We start from the raw sequence: 19,572 nt of genomic DNA on the forward strand, positions 1-19,572 counted from the left end.
GCAACAAGAGCAAAATCTCCGTCTCAAAATAAACAAGCAAACAAAAAAATGGTAAAGTGGTGGCTTTGGGGAAAAGAACTGGGCAGCTGGGGATGGAAAGGGAGAGAGACTTTTCACGGCATATCCTTTTGTGCTTAAGTGCATGTATTACCTATTCAAATAACGTGAAAAGTGAAAGAAAAAAACAAATTTTAAAAGAGCCTCTGCTTGAAACACTGTTTGCCAGAATCTGCTTTTCTTTTGCTAAAGTGGTCAAAGTTCTGTAAAGAGGACACATTTTTCTTTTGCAGACGATTTTGCTAAAAAAAAAAAAAAAATCAGAGAAAGCATCTAATGACTTTGAAAGGACACCAGAAATAATTTTACATTCTGATAGTTACACAAACTCCTCACCAGTTTAGAGTTACACCTTCTACCATTAGGAAGTATATAAAGTCAGCCTACATGCAGGAGACAAAGATTTTCATTCTGCCATAAAAGTAAAGAATTTCATTAAATATCTCTGATGATAGCAGCTGCCTGGCTTACTTGGGAGCAGAGGTGAAGGTAAATGTTTCCTTAATTATTTTGTGATGTTTGAATTTTGTGCTAACCACAGAATTACCAGTTTTTTTATTTATCTTTTTAATTTGAGCATTTAAGACAGTGTGATTACATGGAACTACAAGGTGACCATCTCACACTCCTATAATACTCCCAGCAGCACCTTTGAGTTCAAAGGGCAAAGGTGATAGTATACATCTTCAAATATGTGGGGGCACAGAGTGACAGAGGGCACCTGGAAAAGATTAACCAGGCGCAATGGGGAGCCAGAGGTAACCTAAGGGGCTGGGCCCACTGGTTAACAGAAAGGTCAACAGAAGCAGAGTCCAGGGAGCAACATCAGCTCTTTAACCCAGTGTGGGTGACGCACGTCATTTGACCCTCCCTGACACCCAACTCACTTATAAAATGGAAATATTCAATTAGCTGGGCACGGTGGCATGCGTCTATAATCCCAGCTACTTGGGGGGCTGAGGCAGGAGGATCGCTTGAGCCAGGGAGGTAACGATTGCAGTAAGCTGTGATCATGCCACTGCACTCCAGGCTGAGCAACAACAGAGCAAGATCCTGTCTCAAAAAAAAAAAAAAAAGAAAGAAAGAAAAGAAAATATATATTCTTCCTTATAACAAGTCTTCCAGATTCGGTGCTGGGTACACACACACACATACATACGCACACACACACAGAAAATCTGGAAGATTTGTTTTCCATCCCCCCAAACACTAAAATGCAGGAAACAAACTATGAGTTCTCAGAGCTCAGGGTTTCACGCTGATTTTAATGTCCTGTTTTGTGTGTGTTCTAGTTAAAAAGACAATGAGAATTCATTGTTGGCTTGTCTATACTTCAAGTGCACGTGATACTTTTTATTCATAATTATTTTTTAAATATATTAAATTTATATGGAAATTCTGTTATAGTCAAGTATTGACTCCACCAACCTCTTCATTAAGAGGTGATTCTGACAACTGTTAAGCAAGAGAAGGTCAGCTAAGATTTGGATAAGACTTCAAATACTCCTTGATCACATGCAAATCAACTTTGAGAAATGAGACTTCAGGCAAGATTAGTTGTCTTGGGCCGGGCACAGTGGCTCAGCACTTTGAGCTGAGTGTAGTCTCAGCACTTTGGGAGGCCAAGGCGGGCGGATCACTTGAGGTCAGGAGTTCGAGACCAGCCTGACCAACAGGGTGAAACCCTGTCTCTACTAAAAATACAAAAATTAGCTGGGCGTGGTGGGGGGCGTCTTTAATCCGCTACTCAGGAGGCTGAGGCAGGAGAATTGCTTGAACCAGGAGGTGAAGGTTGCAGTGAGCCAAGATCATGCCACCGTACTCTAGCCTGGGCGACAGAGCGAGACTCCATCTCCAAAAAAAAAGAGAGTGAAAGAAAGATTAGTTGTCTCTAATTGGTTAAAGGTACTTGAAAGTTTAAAGGTACAAACTGAAACAGTCAGGGTGCTTCCTCTCTCTGGTTAGACTTGTTCAATCTGCAAATGGAAATTCCTTTAAAATTTCCCAAATTGAGAGGAGCAGAAGCCACTGTGTGGGTCCACAGGAGACTATAATCTATTCAGATACAGATGTCAAAGGCTGTTCTTCCCAAGCAATCAGGAACGCAGTTGAGGCTGGCAGCAGTGAAGCCAAAGAGAGACAGAGACCAAAACCCACCTCCAGCCAAAAATGGTTGAGCAGCTGCTAGCCCAATGACCAGATGACCAATATGGACCAATACTTCTGAGGTCCCTGAGAGAACCAGAATGGTTTTAAACTGATTTTTATTACTAGCTTTTCTTTTTTTTTTTAATTCGGTTTATCCCTCCTGGTTTTAGAAGTAAAATGTCCTTGCAAAGAGAAAAGTTTCCATAAAGAATTTTATCAGTCTAGATAGAATGACTGTAAAAATTATCACTACACATATAATGGGAAACTCCACAAAAAAACAAATTAGAAAAAAAATCTCATTTATTTGTCAGTACATTTTTGAATGTGAAAGGATCCAGGAAAAGGAGGAAGAATCAAAAATCCATTCTAAAGTCCGGGAAAATCAATAGCCTGAGAGGAAGTTGTACATACACACACCCAGGCATTTCATCACAGGACTCCCTCCACACAACCTTCCCAATGCTCACCGGCAGGCAAACCACATTTCTCTGGGCAGCACAGTCAGTTCCAGATTGAAAGGATTTCTCAAAAGGTCAGAGTTGTGGACATATTGCTCAAAACAAACAGGAGAATGTAGAAATAAGAGGAAAAGTGGATAGGTGCATTAGGGCTGTGTAATGCAGGTGCCAGGAGTTATCCTACCAGGACCCACAAGCAAGTCATAGCAGCACTGCTAGGGAGGGAATAAAGGGAGCTGCTTAAATGCAAGACGCGATGTGTCTTCCTTCACCACCCTTTGTCGGCCAGAGCCTGATATTCATACTCAGGATGTCATGAAAATGTAACTGATGAGGTCGGGGAGCCGCGGGGGAAGAAACCCAAGTACTCCTACTGTCCAACCCAATGGAATTCCCCATGGGTAGGCCCTCAAAGTGATGCCAATTACTGTGAGATTCATTTTTTTCACTTCTGTAATAACCTTTCCACCTTAACCAAAATCTTGGCAGCCAAGGAATCCACCAAGCTGAAGCCAAAGGCAACATGTTTTAAAATGGAAGCCTTGCCCAAAAAGGACACACTCAGAAAAAAGCAATGAATTATATTCTGTACCTGGGGAATGGCTCTAAGTTACAAAGCCAAGGAGAGCTATGTTCCAGTTAAAAGCCAGACAGAACCAGACCAAGCTGGGCTGCCCAGGAGTAGGGGTTTAGAGACGTGGAGAAGTGTTGTGGCAAAGAACCCTTCTTTTCCCTGTTTAGCTGGAGTTTGACCTCATTTGGACAGCCACAGACATTCCAGCAACCAGACAGTTCCTGGAATAAACACGGGGCTTCTCCAAAACAAGTGACCAGATAAATTTTAAGGAAAACAGAGGAGGGAGTAGGAAGAGAACATATAAGATTCTTAAGAGACTTAAATCAACCTGTTGCAATGTGTGGATCTCGTTTGTACCTTGATTCAAATAAACTACTAAAAACTACACAACAGTAGGGGAAAATCTAGATATTTGAATTGACACTAATTTTTAGTGTGATAATGGATGTATTTGATCATACATTTCTTTACCTGACTCCACTTTATTTAGATAATCTGAAATATTTATGGATGAAATAATGCCTGGGATTTGCTTTGCAATAATCTGGTCAGATGGGTATAGAGGAAAACAAGATGGCGCCATTGAGTTGAGACTTCTTGAAGCTGGGTGATTAGTACACAGGGTTTCATGTGCTCATCTCTCTACTGATGTGCATGTTTTATTTTCTGTAACAAAAATTAAAAGAAGGCAAGGGCCTCTGGGAGGGTGGGGAGTCAGGTACTCACACTTCCCCTTGATCTCTTGAGACTTCTTCTTCTCTCCATCAGCAGGAGGACCCATGCCTGTGATGGTGAATCCAGGTGCTCTGTTTTGACAGAAATGCTTCTTGAAAACCTTTCATGTCTGCAACTGCTCTTCCACTAAGTGAAAAGGAACTTGGCCAATCAATCTTCAGTGACAAAACTCAGAAGCAGCAACTCGGGCTTAGCTGAGCAGCTCATCGTTTTATTGACACCTATGAGTGGTGGTTCTAGGAATGTTTTATGCCAGTAAGCATTCCTACTTTGATAAGATTTGCTACCCAACGGTCTACAGGGTCCTGCAAGGAGCAGCAGGCCCCAGTACTTGGACATGCTGGCCACCGGTGAGGGCAGGGGCGGCCTCTACCTATGGGGAGCACGGAATGGGGAGCAGACCATTAGCAAGAGGGAAAGGAGGTTGTTGGGCATGGGACAGAAGAGCAGCACAAAACCCCTTGCACTAACTGGAAGTTTTGCCCTGGGCAGGCTCTTCTTAGAAGAGGGAAGGAAACCCTCTTCCACTCCCTGCCCCAGCCTACTCTTCCTTCCCCAACAGCTCCCACGTAGGAAACAGTGCCAGTTCCCAGGGGGCTGAAGTTACCTACCGAGCATTAAGACAACAGGGACATGAGGGCCACTCAGATTCCTGACTCTTATCCCAGACCTCCTCCTCCCATTACCTCAAGACAGTGAGGACGGTAAGACTCCAACCAAATACCAAGGAGAAACTGTCAGAACCTGGGGTTACTCCGTACTATAATGGAGATTAGTATTCAAATAGCTTGATGGCTGGGAGAAGCCCTTATGATGTCTTTGCTGAAACAGAATACAGCCAAAATAATCAAGTTATTTAAATATTTATAGTGGTGGTTGAAAAAGAAACAACTTTCACAAGAACAAAGTTACAATACTTTAATAATTTAAATAGGACCAACTTCAGGAACATACATACACATACATAAAATTAAACAATTTAATTTTGAACAGTGTATTGAAATACATCAAATTCTTTAAAATCTCCCAAATGGACTCAAGATCATGGATATGAAAAGGTAATTTTGAAGTACTAGAGACTAGAGTAAAACAGACAAAGTCATTACTTTGCATTTACTAATAAGACAACAGCCTGTGGATACATTAGACCTTTATAAGAACACTTCTAGGAAATGTTAGAACGAGTCATTAAAAAGGAATATAAATGAGTTCATAAAGATAAATGTATAGCTAACAATTTCTTTGGTCCTCGAAGTCACACTTGTTTTTACTTTAAAATGCCAAACATGAGTTGAGTGCTCAGAATTCTACCTATAAATGTCTAAATATTAAGCAGGCTAATGTTTATACTGGGCTAGATTTAAAAAGGTACTCAAGCCAACCATCACTGTACTTAAACTCCAGAAAGAAAAAGCTAGGAAATAGACAGAAGTAGAGAGGAATGGAAAAAAACAAAAAAACCCAATACCTCTGCCATCTTGCCCCATCATAACCCAAATAGCATCAAAGTGGCAGAGATGGGACTAAAGTTAAAGCAAGCATCAAAGTTATTACTTTTAGGGTAATGGGATGAATTTGAAGAGCACTATGTCAACCAAATAATAAACTTCATAGAATAACTGTGTTTGTGTTTCTGTGGAGGAGTTGCGGTTTTGTTTGTTTTAATTTGGCCCACGCTGCCCCAATGGAGGAAAGTTTAAGATAATCATTAATAAGGCAACAGCTTCCAGGATTAAAATACCTATACCACCTATACGGAGTTACAACGAGGACAAGACCCACGTAGACCACAAAGGAAACCGGGACCAGAAGCTTCCAGTGCATTTTCACAGATCATTGGTATGATAAGCTTTGGTTAGAACATTGGACACAGCTCATAATGTCTTCCACCGTCATTCATTCTGTGCTCTTTCAGGTGCGTGGAAGCTATGGTTCTGCAGACCTGAAAATGATGGGCACTCTCAAATGTTTCTGGAAATACTTAGAAAAATATCTTATAAGGTTAGAAAAAAGAAGACGAAGAAACATTTTGAGGCATCTACATGGATCACACAAAGGAAACTCTCAATAAACCTATAAAGTTAAAACTGAGATGACTAGTTATTTGCAGTGTGAGTACTAAGTCTCATAAAATAATGGCTTTTTTTAAAAAGGCAAAAGTATCTACACTCTAAATGATATTCTTTATCAAGGCACAGAGAGTTAAATGTCTAAATCCCTGTATGTTGACATGAGAATACACTCGTAAACAACACCAGGAACTAATTCCCTATTCTTGAATTTAAAAAAACAATAGAAGGTAGAAATGTGCCTTTTTAACTCACAGTAAAATCAAAAACATAGACATTCCACCACCTTCCCTTGGTGACTAACATTACAACTGCTAAAAATATATTTTTAAATGTCACTGGTGGTTTAATAAACATGACCAAAGTGGAGTCTGTTGAACTTGAATTCACAGAGCAATACCGCACTAAATATTTTAGCACTTTCAGCACTACACCACTTTTACTGGAGGAAGAAAAAAACAGTATACTGGGCCCAGTTCCCTCTCATTCCCAATGCTCCTATGCTTATGAGTCAAATTACTGTACTATTTGAAAAAACTACACTAATTCTTCTCCCTTCCCAGGCCCCTCTGGTTATCTGGCAGTGGTTTTGTGCATGTACTTACACTATTAGCAGTTCACTTTAATATTGCCACAAAAAAGGTGGCAAGAAGAAAGTAGAGGGCTCAACCCTTTATTATATTTATTTGACTTCCTAGAAATAATTTTAAATGTAATTAGTGACAAGGAATAAAGTTCACATCTGTAACAATTGAAAATGGAATGTACAAACAAGACCAGACAGACAGACAAGGCTACTGGCAGTACGATCGGCAACCAACGCACACACACTGAAGCTCAGCTCCTAATGAGAGTCAGGAACTCTTCCCGAGTCTTTGGATCCTCCCGGAACACACCCAACATCGTGCTGGTCACAGTTTTGCTGTTCATTTTCTGTACACCTCGCATTACCATACACATGTGTCTACAAAATAAGGCAACACAGGTTGTTTAAAGGAGTAGACAGCTGCTGGTTTGGTTTTTAAAAGCAGGCCTAAAGATTAAATCTCAGCTCACAGTTACCAAGTATATTGAAATATCCCTTCTTACACAAATGTTATCTATTAGGTTCATGCAAAAGTAACTGCGGTTCTTGCTATTGAACGTAATGGCAAAAACTGCAATTATCTTTGCAGCAACCTAAACTTTTTGTTCTTGAAGTTGTCTTGCAACTTTTATTCTTATCAGTAGTTGATCCTTAAAGCATCCAAAAAGGGGAAAAATGGAATTTTCTTCTGGGGTGAAAGTAATATAAAAGGTCTACAGAGTTACTTAACTTCTAGATCAAAAGAAAGTCAGAATTCTCACTTGCTCTGCCTTCAGAACCAAGAGAGCACTATGCCAGCCTAGGTGTTCAGATAAATCCTCAAGTATACTGGTGTCACCAGGCAGAATTCAGATAATGGTGACCAGAGATCCTGTCTGAGCAACCTGGTGACATTAGATACCAGACATAGAACAGAGTTCACACCATGTCACAGAACACATATGAACTTTGTCCACACAATAGCTGCAATTCTCTTAACTCATCCTACCTTAAAGAAATGTACCAATTCTTGGCTTTATTTTTTAAATGTGTGACAAAATATTAGAAAAACTCGGCTTGGAGCAAGAGAGAGCTAAAGAAGAAATCAAGAGAAGACATAAAATCAAGAAGACATAAAATCAAGAGAAGACATAAAAATCGCTATTGGCGCAGTGGCTCACACCTGTAATCTCAGTATTTTGGGAGGCTGAGGTGGGCAGATCACTTGAAGTCAGGAGTTTGAGATCCCCAGCCTGGCCAACATGGTGAAATCCCATCTCTACTAAATACAAAAATTAGCTGGGTGTAGTGGTGGGCACCTGTAATCCCAGCTATTTGGGAGGCTGAGGCAGGAGAATTGCTTGAACCTGGGAGGCAGAGGTTGCAGTGAGCTGAGATCACACCATTGCACTCCAGCCTGGGTGACACAGCAAGACCCTGTCTTGAGCATTTTAAAAAAATGGCGATTGAGCTGGGCGCGGTGGCTCATGCCTGTAATCCTAGCACTTTGGGAGGACGTGGCGGGTGGATCACGAGGTCAGGAGTTCGAGACCAGCCTGGCCGACGTGATGAAACCCCATCTCTACTAAATATACAAAAATTAGCCGGGCATGGTAACACACACCTGTGGTCCCAGCTACTCGGGAGGCTGAGGCAGGAGAATCGCTTGAACTCGGGAGGTGGAGGTTGCAGTGAGCCGAGATTGCACCACTGCACTCCAGCCTGGGCGACAGAGACTCCGTCTCAAAAAAAAAAAAAAAAAAAAAAGGCTATTGATTGTGCAAATCTCTATACCTGAGCTTATAACTCCCTATGCCTCCACAAGCCCCATCCTACCCTCAAAAATATACTTCTCTCATACTCTATTCCTATATCAGTAACACAGTAAATGAAAGTGGTAAAAGAGTTTTAGGCTCAGGGATGGAAATCTACAGTTATCATGTCAGTTGTGTGGCATCACCTGGTGCTACAAAATATGAGAAGCACTAAATAGCAAGATCACTTCTAGTGCACCATTATGACGTTACTAAAGGCAGATGCAGACTTACGTTGCTTCAACCACTACCCCGACTCCAGCAGGCCGCAAGGCTTCCGTGATTGCTACAGCAATTTGTTTCGTAAGGCGCTCCTGAACTGTGGATGTGATAAGGAGCTCAGTTTGAGAGTCTGACACAAACAGCTGGAAGCTTTTTCTGTCTCTAGAACATTTGAAATCTTAAAACAGACTTCTGTGAGATTTAAGAGCCAAGACACACCAGCTTTTACCAGTCTGCTTTGTCTGCTGACTGGGCCACAGAGAGGCCCGGATTCAACTCCCTCACCTGAAGTACAGGGCTAAAGAGATCTCAGAACCCCCTAAAGCCCTCCAGCATCACTGCGGGAAGGAATTAGACTAGCAATTATCTCATACCTGTGCAGTAAGAACAATACAGTACTGGTTACCAAGCACCTCCATGGAGGTAAAGTAGTGCAGCAAATAAATAGCCTGCAACAGGGTTAACAAAGGGGCTGCAGTCCAATCATTGAATTGTGCTTAGAGCAATGTTGAAAACCAACAATTTAACCTAAATAATATAGTTCCTGTCCTGAATAAAATGACTTGTCTTTTAATTCATACAGGAGTATTCATTGCAGCACTGCATCTATTTGAAAACTGATGAAACCCCCCAATGTCTATAGAGCAGGTATAGGTTACGCCAAGCCGTGGCATATACAGTAGAATTACAGACAGCCACCAGAATGAATGAGATAGTTACATGGATGTGGTAAAAATGTTTAAGATTTGTTAAATGAAAAAACGCAGGGAAAAAAGCAAGGCTGATTATGTATAAAATGAGCCCATTTTTGTTTAAACATAATCCAAATAAATTGATTTGAAAATGTAGGTATATGCATGAAAATGTGAAGGAATGTGCAAATACAACAGTGATTTCTTCTGGAAGCTTGAAACAGTAGACTTTTTATAGTCCTAAGAGGTTTTACGTTTTTATAAGTCATACTTATCACACTTGTAATAAAACAAAAAATACTTTTTGTGTAGGAAAAATGTTTTCTGTAGCTAGGCACATTGGCTCATGCCTGTAATCCCAGCACTTTGGGAGGCCAAGGTGGGTGGATCACCTGAGGTCGGAAGTTCAAGACCAGCCTGATCAATATGGTGAAACCCCGTCTCTACTAGAAATACAAAAATTAGCCAAGGCATGGTGATGCACTCTTATAATCCCAGCTACTTGGAAGGCTGAGGCTGCAGTGAGCCGAGATTGCACCACTGTACTCCAGCCTGGGTGACAGAGCAAGACTCTGTCTCAAAAATGAAAAAAAAAAAAAAGAAAAAAAAAAATGTTTTGTTAATAAAGATTTTTAAAGCTTACCTTGTAGTCTTCTACTATAGATTTCTACAATCCTAGAAAAGAAAGAATTGTTTTAGTTAATCACAAATCATTTGAAGTAAAATTGATAAGGCTTCCTCATAAAACAAAAAGGACATTGTTGAAGCAACAGTGGGCTGCAGGAGGAAATAAAGCTTATGGTAAGATGACAGAAAGATACAAGTACCACAGGGAGACGTAGTCTAAAGTCAACTTGATTGGATTGAAGGATATAAAGTATTGTTCCTGGGTATGTCTGTGAGGGTGTTGCCAAAGGAGATTAACATTTGAGTCAGTGGGCTGGGAAAGGCAGACCCACACTTAATCTGGGTGGGCACAATCTCATCAGCTGCCAGCGAATACAAAGCAGGCAGAAATATATGAAAAGGCAAGAGTGGCCTAGCCTCCCAGCCTACATCTTTCTCCAATGCTGGCTGCTTCCTGCCCTCAAACATCAGACTCCAAGTTCTTCAGTTTTGAGACTCGGACTGGCTCTCCTTGCTCCTCAAGCTTGCAGACAGCCTATTGTGGGACCCTGTGATCATGTAAGTCAATACTTAATAAACTCCCCTTTATATATATATATATATCCTATTAGTTCTATCCCTCTAGGGAACCCTGACTAATACAGAAGACCACCAACCACTACAGAGTGGTGCTTCCTGGTGTCCCCAGAAAGAAAATTAATGAGTCTCCAACTGTGACGTTCACTTAGGAAAAACACAGAGATAAGTAACAAAATTTTAAAGTTCCAAGTCATCAATTTTAGATCATGTCTCAAGCGCTCTGATTAATCATATTGTTTTATCAGAGCTTCAAATTCAAGTTAAAAATAAAAAGACTATTTGTTAATTAATAGCACACCATGGTCAACTACTATACCAACTAAACCTATTAGGGGAATCAGATTGGAACTTATTAGACTTCTTCAGACACCTCTTCATAAGATAGGTTTATGTAAGCGCTTAGTATGATTAACCCCCAAGAAATAGAAGCCTCCTGATCTTAACTTATAGCACAATCTGTCAAGTGATAAATTTTCCTTTTTTTTTTTTTGAGATGGAGTCTTGTTCTTGCCGTCCAGGCTGGAGTGCAATGGCATGATCTCGGCTCACTGCAACCTCTGCCTCCTGGGTTCAAGAGATTCTCCTGCCTCAGCTTCCTGAGTAGCTGGGACTATAGGTGCCCGCCACCATGCTCGGCTAATTTTTGTATTTTTAGTAGAGACAGGGTTTCGCCATGTTGGCCAGGCTGGTCTCGAACTTCTGACCTCGTGATCTGCCCACCACAGCCTCCCAAAATGCTAGGGTTACAGGCGTGAGCCACTGTGCCCAGCCAGAATTTTCCCCTTTCAACATCTTTCATTCTATTTATGAAATGTAAAGATGACCACGTGACTTATCCATTTGAAGATGACTATTCACACTGAGGACCTTTTCTTTAAATTCATGGCCTTTTGATCATGAATTTAGACTCAATTTATGGTTCACCTCCCTATGAGGCATTTCATGGCTCTTCCCCCAACTACGCATCTCAGAACCGACAACTTGCTCCTTTATACCCATTACAGCCACCAAAGTCAGTAACAGGTCTGCCACCCCGTTTACCACTCAGCCCAGAGCTCCCTGAAGGCAGAAGCCATCCTAGCTCCCTTCATGCCCCCAGCAGTAGTTACTAGGATATTGAAGAAATATATTAATAGCTATATTCTATTGGTATTTTGAACAAAACCTTAGAAAGGAATGGTTTTTAAGCTCCTAGATAGGAGGTATGTCATATTTCTTATTAGGTCAAATTTCTGTATATATTACTTCTGATAGTTTTTCAGGTGATTAGTTTGTCATATACGTAGGAGATGCCATTGATTTTAAAGTTGGTAATGTTTTCCTTCTCGTATTCACCATTCTTTTTCTGGAGTAGAACTTCAGGTGCCACACTAGACAGTAGTGGTAACACTGGGCACCCATGTTTTGCTCCACACTTCAACAGGAATGCCTCTAGGATTTCACTACCACCCACAGTGTCTGCCTGCTTCTGGCAGACAGCTGCTCTCACGGCAGGAGGAACATTCCCATAGATTTTTACTGAGTGCCTACTATGTATGTGATTATATGGTGAACATGCTCTCTGTGCTCTGAGAGCTTATTATTTCTAAACCCTAGTTTATTAGTTTTCTTTTTCAAGTGAGGAGTAAATGTGAAACCTAACACATCTTTTCAGCATGTCATGCAGCTTCCCTAGATTTAAAAAAAAAAATCTTTATTTTGCTGTCATTCTTGAAAGATAATTTGTTGAGAGATATTCGCTGGGAACGCAATTCTAGTTTGACACTGATATCTATCTGCCCTTCAGTATTGCTGTTGGCAAACCAATTCAGTGTAACTGCTGTTGCCTTTTAGATAATCGATATTTCTTTCTGTGGCTGCTTTTATATTAACTATATTTTATAAGTATACGCTGCAATTTACTATGTTTTACCCAAGCAGGGATTAAATTTGACTTATTTGGAATTTATTAGGCTTTCTGAAGACCGATATTTTGCATGTGTTCTAGAAACTTTTTTAGCCATTATCTTCTCTAACATTGCATCTAGCACACTGCCTCTGTTATCTCCAGGAATTTCAATTAAGGGCATATTATACCCTCCCAGTCTTCCATGTTTCTTAAATTCTCATTCATATTTTCTATCTGTCTTTGTGTTGCATTCAGCACAATTTCTTTAGACCTTTCTTCCCAATCACTGTATTTAATCTATGTCTAATCTATTTAATGAGTATATTGGACTTCAGTTTCATTTTTCTAATTTCTAAAAGTTATATTTCATCCTCTTTCCAATCTGCCTGGCTAATTCTGCAAGTTTCTTATCCCTTTGTCAATTTTTTTTTGTTTGTTTTTTGGCACGGAGTCTTGCTCTGTTGCCCGGGCTGGAGTGCAGCAGCACAATCCTAGCTCATTGGAACCTCCACCTCCCACATTCAAGCAATTCTCTGCCTCAGCTTCCCAAGTAGCTGGGATTACAGGTGCCTGCCACCACACCCAGCTAATTTTTGTATTTTTAGTAGAGACAGGGTTTCACCATGTTGGCCAGGCCAGTCTTGAACTCCTGACCTCATGATCCACCTGCCTTGGCCTCCCAAAGTGCTGGGATTAAAGGTGTGAGCCACCGTGCCCGGTCTCCTTTGTCAATTTTTTTATATATATAGTAGGTCCTTTTTTTTTTTTTTTTTTCCTGAGACAGAGTCTCCCTCTTGTCACCCAGGCTCGAGTGCAATGGTGCAATCTCAGCTCACTGCAACCTCTGCCTCCCTGGTTCGAGCATTTCTCCTGCCTCAGCCTCCCAAGTAGCTGGGATTAGAGGCACCCGCCACCACATCCAGCTAATTTGTTTTTTTTTTTAATGATTATTATACTTTAAGTTCTAGGGTACATGTGCACAACTTGCAGGTTTGTTACATATGTATACAAGTGCCACGTTGGTGTGCTGCACTCATTAACTCATCACTTACATTAGGTATATCTCCTAATGTTATCCCTCCCCCCTCCCCCCACCCCACGACAGGCCCCAGTGTGTGTTCCCCACCCTGTGCTGTGTCCAAGTGTTCTCATTGTTCAATTGTCACCTATGAGTGAGAACATGCAGTGTTTGGTTTTCTGTCCTTGCGATAGTTTGCTCAGAATGATGGTTTCCAGCTTCATCCATGTCCCTACAAAGGACATGAACTCATCCTTTGTTATGGCTGCATAGTATTCCATGGTGTATAAGTGCCACATTTTCTTAATCCAGTCTATCACTGATGGACATCTGGGTTGGTTCCAAGTCTTTGCTATTGTGAAAAGTGCTGCAATAAACATACGTGTGCATGTGCTGGAGGCATCACACTACCTGACTTCAAACTATACTACAAGGCTACAGTAACCAAAATAGCATGGTACTGGCACCAAAACAGAGATATAGACTAGTGGAACAGAACAGAGCCCTCAGAAATTATACCACACATCTACAACCATCTGATCTTTGACAAACCTGACAAAAACAAGAAACGCAGAAAACATAAACGGTGCTGGGAAAACTGGCTAGCCATATGTAGAAAGCTGAAACTGGATCCCTTCCTTACACCTTATACAAAAAATTAATTCAAGATGGATTAAACACTTAAATATTAGACCTAAAACCATAAAAACCCTAGAAGAAAACCTAGACAATACCATTCAGGACATAGGCATGGGCAATGACTTCATGACTAAAACACCAAAAGCAATGGCAACAAAAGCCAAAACTGACAGATGGGATCTAATTAAACTAAAGAGCTTCTGCACAGCGAAAGAAACTACCATCAGAGTAAACAGGCAACCTACAGAATGGGAGAAAATTTTTATGATCTACCCATCTGACAAAGGGCTAATATCCAGAATCTACAACGAACTTAAACAAATTTACAAGAAAAAATCAAACAACCCCATCAAAAAGTGGGCAAAGGATATGAACAGACACTTCTCAAAAGAAGACATTTATGCAGACAACAGACACATGAAAAAATGCTCATCATCACTGGCCATCAGAGAAATGCAAATCAAAACCACAATGAGATACCATCTTACACCAGTTAGAATGGCGATTATTAAAAAGTCAGGAAACAACAGGTGCTGGAGAGGATGTGGGGAAATAGGAACACTTTTACACTGTTGGTGGGACTGTAAACTAGTTCAACCATTGTGGAAGATGGTGTGGCGATTCCTCAAGGATCTAGAACTAGAAATACCATTTGACCCAGCCATCCCATTACTGGGTATATAACCAAAGGATTATAAATCATGCTGCTATAAAGACACATGCACACACATGTTTATTGTGGCACTACTCACAATAGTAATTTTTGTATTTTTAGTAGAGATGGTGTTTCACCATGTTGGCCAGGCTGGTCTTGAACTACTGACCTCAGGTGATCTGCCCACCTCGGCCTCCCAAAGTGCTGAGATTAAAGGCGTGAGCCACTGCGCCCAGCCTATTTTTTAATATATAGTAAGTCCTTGCTCAAGGTCGACAGGTTCTCGGAATCTATGACTTTACTAAAACACTGAGAACAAAACAAATTTTACCCTAGGCTAATTGATATAATAAGAGTTAAGCTCCTACAGCATATTTCTGGTCACAAAATCGTCAACAAACTTCCAAATAAACACAGAAACACTTGTAATATGAAACACTAAAATAAATGTGAGCGATACATACATTTAAGAAAGATTAATGGAACAATATTGATTCCCTCAATTATTCCAGTTCAAGGTCTCAAGTGGCTGGAGCTTTTCCCAGCAGTTCAGGGTACAAGGCAGGAAGTGACCCTGGACAGGACACCATCCCATCACAGGGCACACACATCCACCTACTCTCACTCAGACTGGGACCACTCAGATCAGATACGCCAAATGACCTAACGTGTGCGTCTTTGGAATGTGGGAGGAAACTGAAGCACCTGGAGAAAACTCGCAGATGTGGGAGAAAACATGCAAACTCCACACAGACAGTGGGTCCCAGCGAGAAAATTTTTTTTTCTCAATCATAATGAAATGACATTGAATGAAACAACATTATTCCAGGACTGCTATATGCCACTTTGCCTGAAGTCATTTCGCTTCAAGTTGCAGTCTCCAAGAACCCATCGACAACGTAAAGTGAGGACTTACTGTACTTGTTTTATATCCTATCTCTGACAACTCTACTATCTGCCCTCTTCCACCATGTTTGTCTGACTCGACTCATGGTACTCCTTGGAACTTCATCTTTGGGTATCCTTTCAAGCCTGGATAAAAGCGCATCAGAGAACTTGCACTAGTCTCTGCTAGCTGCCTGCAAGGATGCCTCTATGGGGACGTTTTATTTATTTTTATTTATTTATTTTTGAGACAGAGTTTTTGCTCTTGCCCAGGCTGGAGTGCAATGGTGCGATCTCAGCTCACTGCAACCTCCACCTCCCGGGTTCAAGCAATTCTCCTGCCTCAGCCTCCTGAGTAGCTGGGACTACAGGCGTGTGCCACCATGCCCAGCTAATTTTTGTATTTTTAGTAGAGATGGGGTTTCACCATGCTGGTCAGGCTGGTCTCAAACTCTTGACCTCAGGTGACCCACCTGCCTCAGCCTCCCAAAGTGCTGGGATCATAGGCATGATCCACCATGCCCGGCCTTATGGGGTCGTTTGAAACTAAATTATTCCATTTGATTTTTTGAAGGCCACACAGGTAGTACTAATTCTGATCCCAAACTTTATGAATGTGTCTACGAGTTCTTTTTTCTTTTTCCTGCTCTTCCTAGAATAATGCTAATAGGTAAGTATCGTCCTTGATTTGGGATGGGAATAGGGAGGACAGAATCCAGACTTTGGCTTTAATGCTAATTCTAGTGGATTCTCACTAGAATTGCCTCATGCTTCCCCCAAAGTGTAAAATGTACATATGCATTACATCTTGATATGCTGTGCCAAGAGGGGCATTATTAAAATCTAGTTCACCACACCCAGCATCAGTAGTTGTCAATTTTAATCTAAACCATTCTTACATTCTTGGACTAAACATCCCTGGGTCATGTTGAAAACAGTACTTCTATACTACCCTGACATTTTAAGATTCTTACAACTACATTAATCAGTGAGATTTGCCTATCATTTTTTTTAATGCTAGGCTTATCAGGCTTTGTTATCAAGAATAGGCAGCTTCATCAAATTAATTGACACTTCACAGGTTTTTCTACGCTCTTGAATTATTTATACACATGCAAAATTAGTGGTTACTTGAAAGCTTGAAAGAACACTTATAAAACTGACTGAGTCCAGGCACTTACTCCCAAATCATTAATTTGACCTTTTCTAATGGTTATTAATGTATGCAGGCTTTCAAACTCTTGGTCCATTCCTTTCTCTCCCCACCTTTTTAAAAACCGTATTCATCAAGATGTAAAGATTTATAAAGCATATTTTTAGTTACATATTGTCTCATTCCTAGATATCAGACTCCCCAGCAACCTATGATACAAGATTCTCAACTTGTAGATTTGTGATTTCTGCTCTTTGGCTTTTTTTAAATTATTCTAAATAAGGAGTTTGGACTTTATCTGAAAAGCTGTGGCCAGCCACCAAAAGAGCAGCATGATCCAATGCACACTTTAGAAAGAACATCCCAGCAGCTCATGAGGGCGGACTGAAGGACCCTCAGAGATGAGAGGCAGGGAGGAGGCAGGAGCTTAACATTCCCTCCAGGAGGAAGATAAGAAAGGCCCAGCAAAGACCTGCAGCAGGGAGGGCAGGAAGGCAGGGAGTGGGGGTGCTGCGCCTGCCGGGCAGCGAGCACACACAGCAGTGGATGGGTTCTGCCTCACTCCTCACCCCAAAATACACTCCAGATGGAGCAAAGATTTAAATATAATAATGTGGCCATACAGGTACAAAAAAAAAAAAAAAAGTTTGTGACTACAGAAAAGTTTTAAACTTCTTTATGGAAATATAATACTATCAAGCAAAATCAAAAGACAAATGACGAGCTGGGAAGCATTGTCTGTAGCACCTGACCTGACTGCTTTAACATTCAGAGCTTGTGCAAACCAAGAATAAAAAGACAAATAACTCAGTGGAAAAATTAATACTGGAGCTAAGAACAGGAAGTGTCTGAATAGATTCAACCTCGCTCTATTAAGGAAATGCAAATTAAAATAGATACTATTTTTTACTTATCAGTTTGGCAAAGATTTAAAAGTGTGATGAAACTCAGTGTTGGCCAAAGTGTGGAGAAACATATACCACCCTTTACCTATGTATCTATTTATTAGAGTATAAACTGGCATGGTCTCTTTGGAGAGCAATTTCATAATATCAAAAATTCAGCTACCCTTTACCCATCAAGTTCCATACTAGTAATTTATACTTCAGATAGATTCAAAGCACACAAAGATAATAAAATTTGTTCACCAGGGTACCTTTTTACTTTTTGGCAAGTCTCAAACTGCAAACTGTACTTATCTATAGCAAACACTGGTTAAATGAATTTTATTAATCAAAGAAATATTAGGTAGCTATGAAAAGAAACTTGGACTTTTTGGACTAAAAGATGTCCAAAGAACTTCAAGGTATTTTAAATTTTTAAAAAGCTGGCCAGGGCCGGGCGCGGTGGCTCACTCCCGTAATCCCAGCACTTTGGGAGGCTGGAGCGAGCAGATCACCTGAGGTTAGGAGTTCAAGACCAGTCTTGCCAACATGTTGAAACCCCATCTCTACTAAAAATACAAAAATTAGCTATGTGTGATGGTACACACCTGTAATCCCAGCTACTCAGGAGGCTGAGGCAGGAGAATCGCTTGAACACAGGAGGTGGAGGCTGCAGTGAGCCCAGATAGTGCCACTGCACTCCAGCCTGGGCGACAGAGAAAGACCCTGTCTCAAAAAAAAAAAAAAAAAATAGCTGGCTGGGTGCAGTGACTCATGCCTGTAATCCTAGCACTTTGGGAGCCAAGGCAGGCTGATCACTTGAGGCCAGGAGTTCGAGGCCAGCTTGGCCAACATGGAGAAACGCTGTCTTTACTGAAAATACAAAAATTAGCCAGGCATGGTGGTGCGCGTCAGTAATCCCAGCTACTGGGGAGGCTGAGGCAGGAGAATCACTTGAACCCAGGAGGCAGAGGTTGCAGTGAGCCGAAATCGCACCACTGCACTCCAGCCTGGCCGACAGAGCAAGACTCCATCTCAAAAAAACACAAAATAAAATAAAATTTAAAAAAGCAAGTTGTAGTACAGAATATAAGATATGATCTTATGTTTGTGCTTGCATAAATATTTTCCAGAAGGATAGTGAAAGAAATCTCTAGTTCTAATTCTGGGGAATGAAAATAGGTAAAAAAAAGTTTTCACTTTATTCACTCATTTGTATTTAAATGGTATGTTGCTTTTACAGTCAAAAAAGAAAAAAAAAAAAAAAAAAGACTGCTCCGTCTGTAATCTAATACCCACCTCACTTAACTCTTACTTCCACCAGTCAATCTGGTTCCCATCCACTGGAATAGGCCTTGCTCCTACGCTCTGACTGGTCTTTGCTCATGCATTAACTATACCTAGAGAAATTTCTCCCCCATTTAGAATTCTGCTCATCCCTCCACCTCCAGGTCTATTCACCTGCCAGGCCACAGCCATCATGGCTCCTCTGAACTTGGAGCTACAGCAGGCATTTCCATGGCACTTGCAGTCTTGCCCTGCGCACTCTCCTTGAGGGTGGCTGCCATGTCCTGCTTCTTTAGCCTCCACAATAGCTGGCACAGCGCCCACCCAACAGGTCAGCCATGGCTACCTGAGATACTACAACTCTAAATTCAAGATTTCGTACGTTCACTCAATTATTTATTTATTTATTTATTTATTTATTTATTTATTTATTTTTGGTGACACAGAGTCTTGCTCTGTCACGAGACTGAAGTGCAGTGGTGAAATCTCTGCTCACTGCAACCTCCGCCTCCCAGGTTCGAGCGATTCTTCCATCTCAGCCTCCCAAGTAGCTGGGATTACAGGCGCATGCTACCACGCCCTGCTAATTTTGGTATTTTTAGTAGAGACGGGGTTTC

General features: G+C 41.1%; 1 protein-coding gene across 1 annotated transcript in view; it reads right to left on the bottom strand.

The window, feature by feature from the left end:
- Nucleotides 1-4,870: 4,870 nt before the first annotated feature.
- GCH1 (GTP cyclohydrolase 1) overlaps nt 4,871-19,572 on the bottom strand; it is a 60,665-nt gene continuing 45,963 nt past the window's right edge. Inside the window, exons 4-6 of the mRNA XM_054449147.2 lie at nt 9,984-10,015; nt 8,661-8,745; nt 4,871-7,011 (exon numbers count right to left, since the gene is read on the bottom strand). Of these exons, the coding sequence (XP_054305122.1) occupies nt 6,885-7,011; nt 8,661-8,745; nt 9,984-10,015 (244 nt within the window). The 3' untranslated portion in view covers nt 4,871-6,884. The remainder of the gene's footprint in view (nt 7,012-8,660; nt 8,746-9,983; nt 10,016-19,572) is intronic.

This window comes from Pongo pygmaeus, chromosome 15 (assembly GCF_028885625.2).
Source record: "Pongo pygmaeus isolate AG05252 chromosome 15, NHGRI_mPonPyg2-v2.0_pri, whole genome shotgun sequence".
Taxonomy (NCBI): domain Eukaryota; kingdom Metazoa; phylum Chordata; class Mammalia; order Primates; family Hominidae; genus Pongo; species Pongo pygmaeus.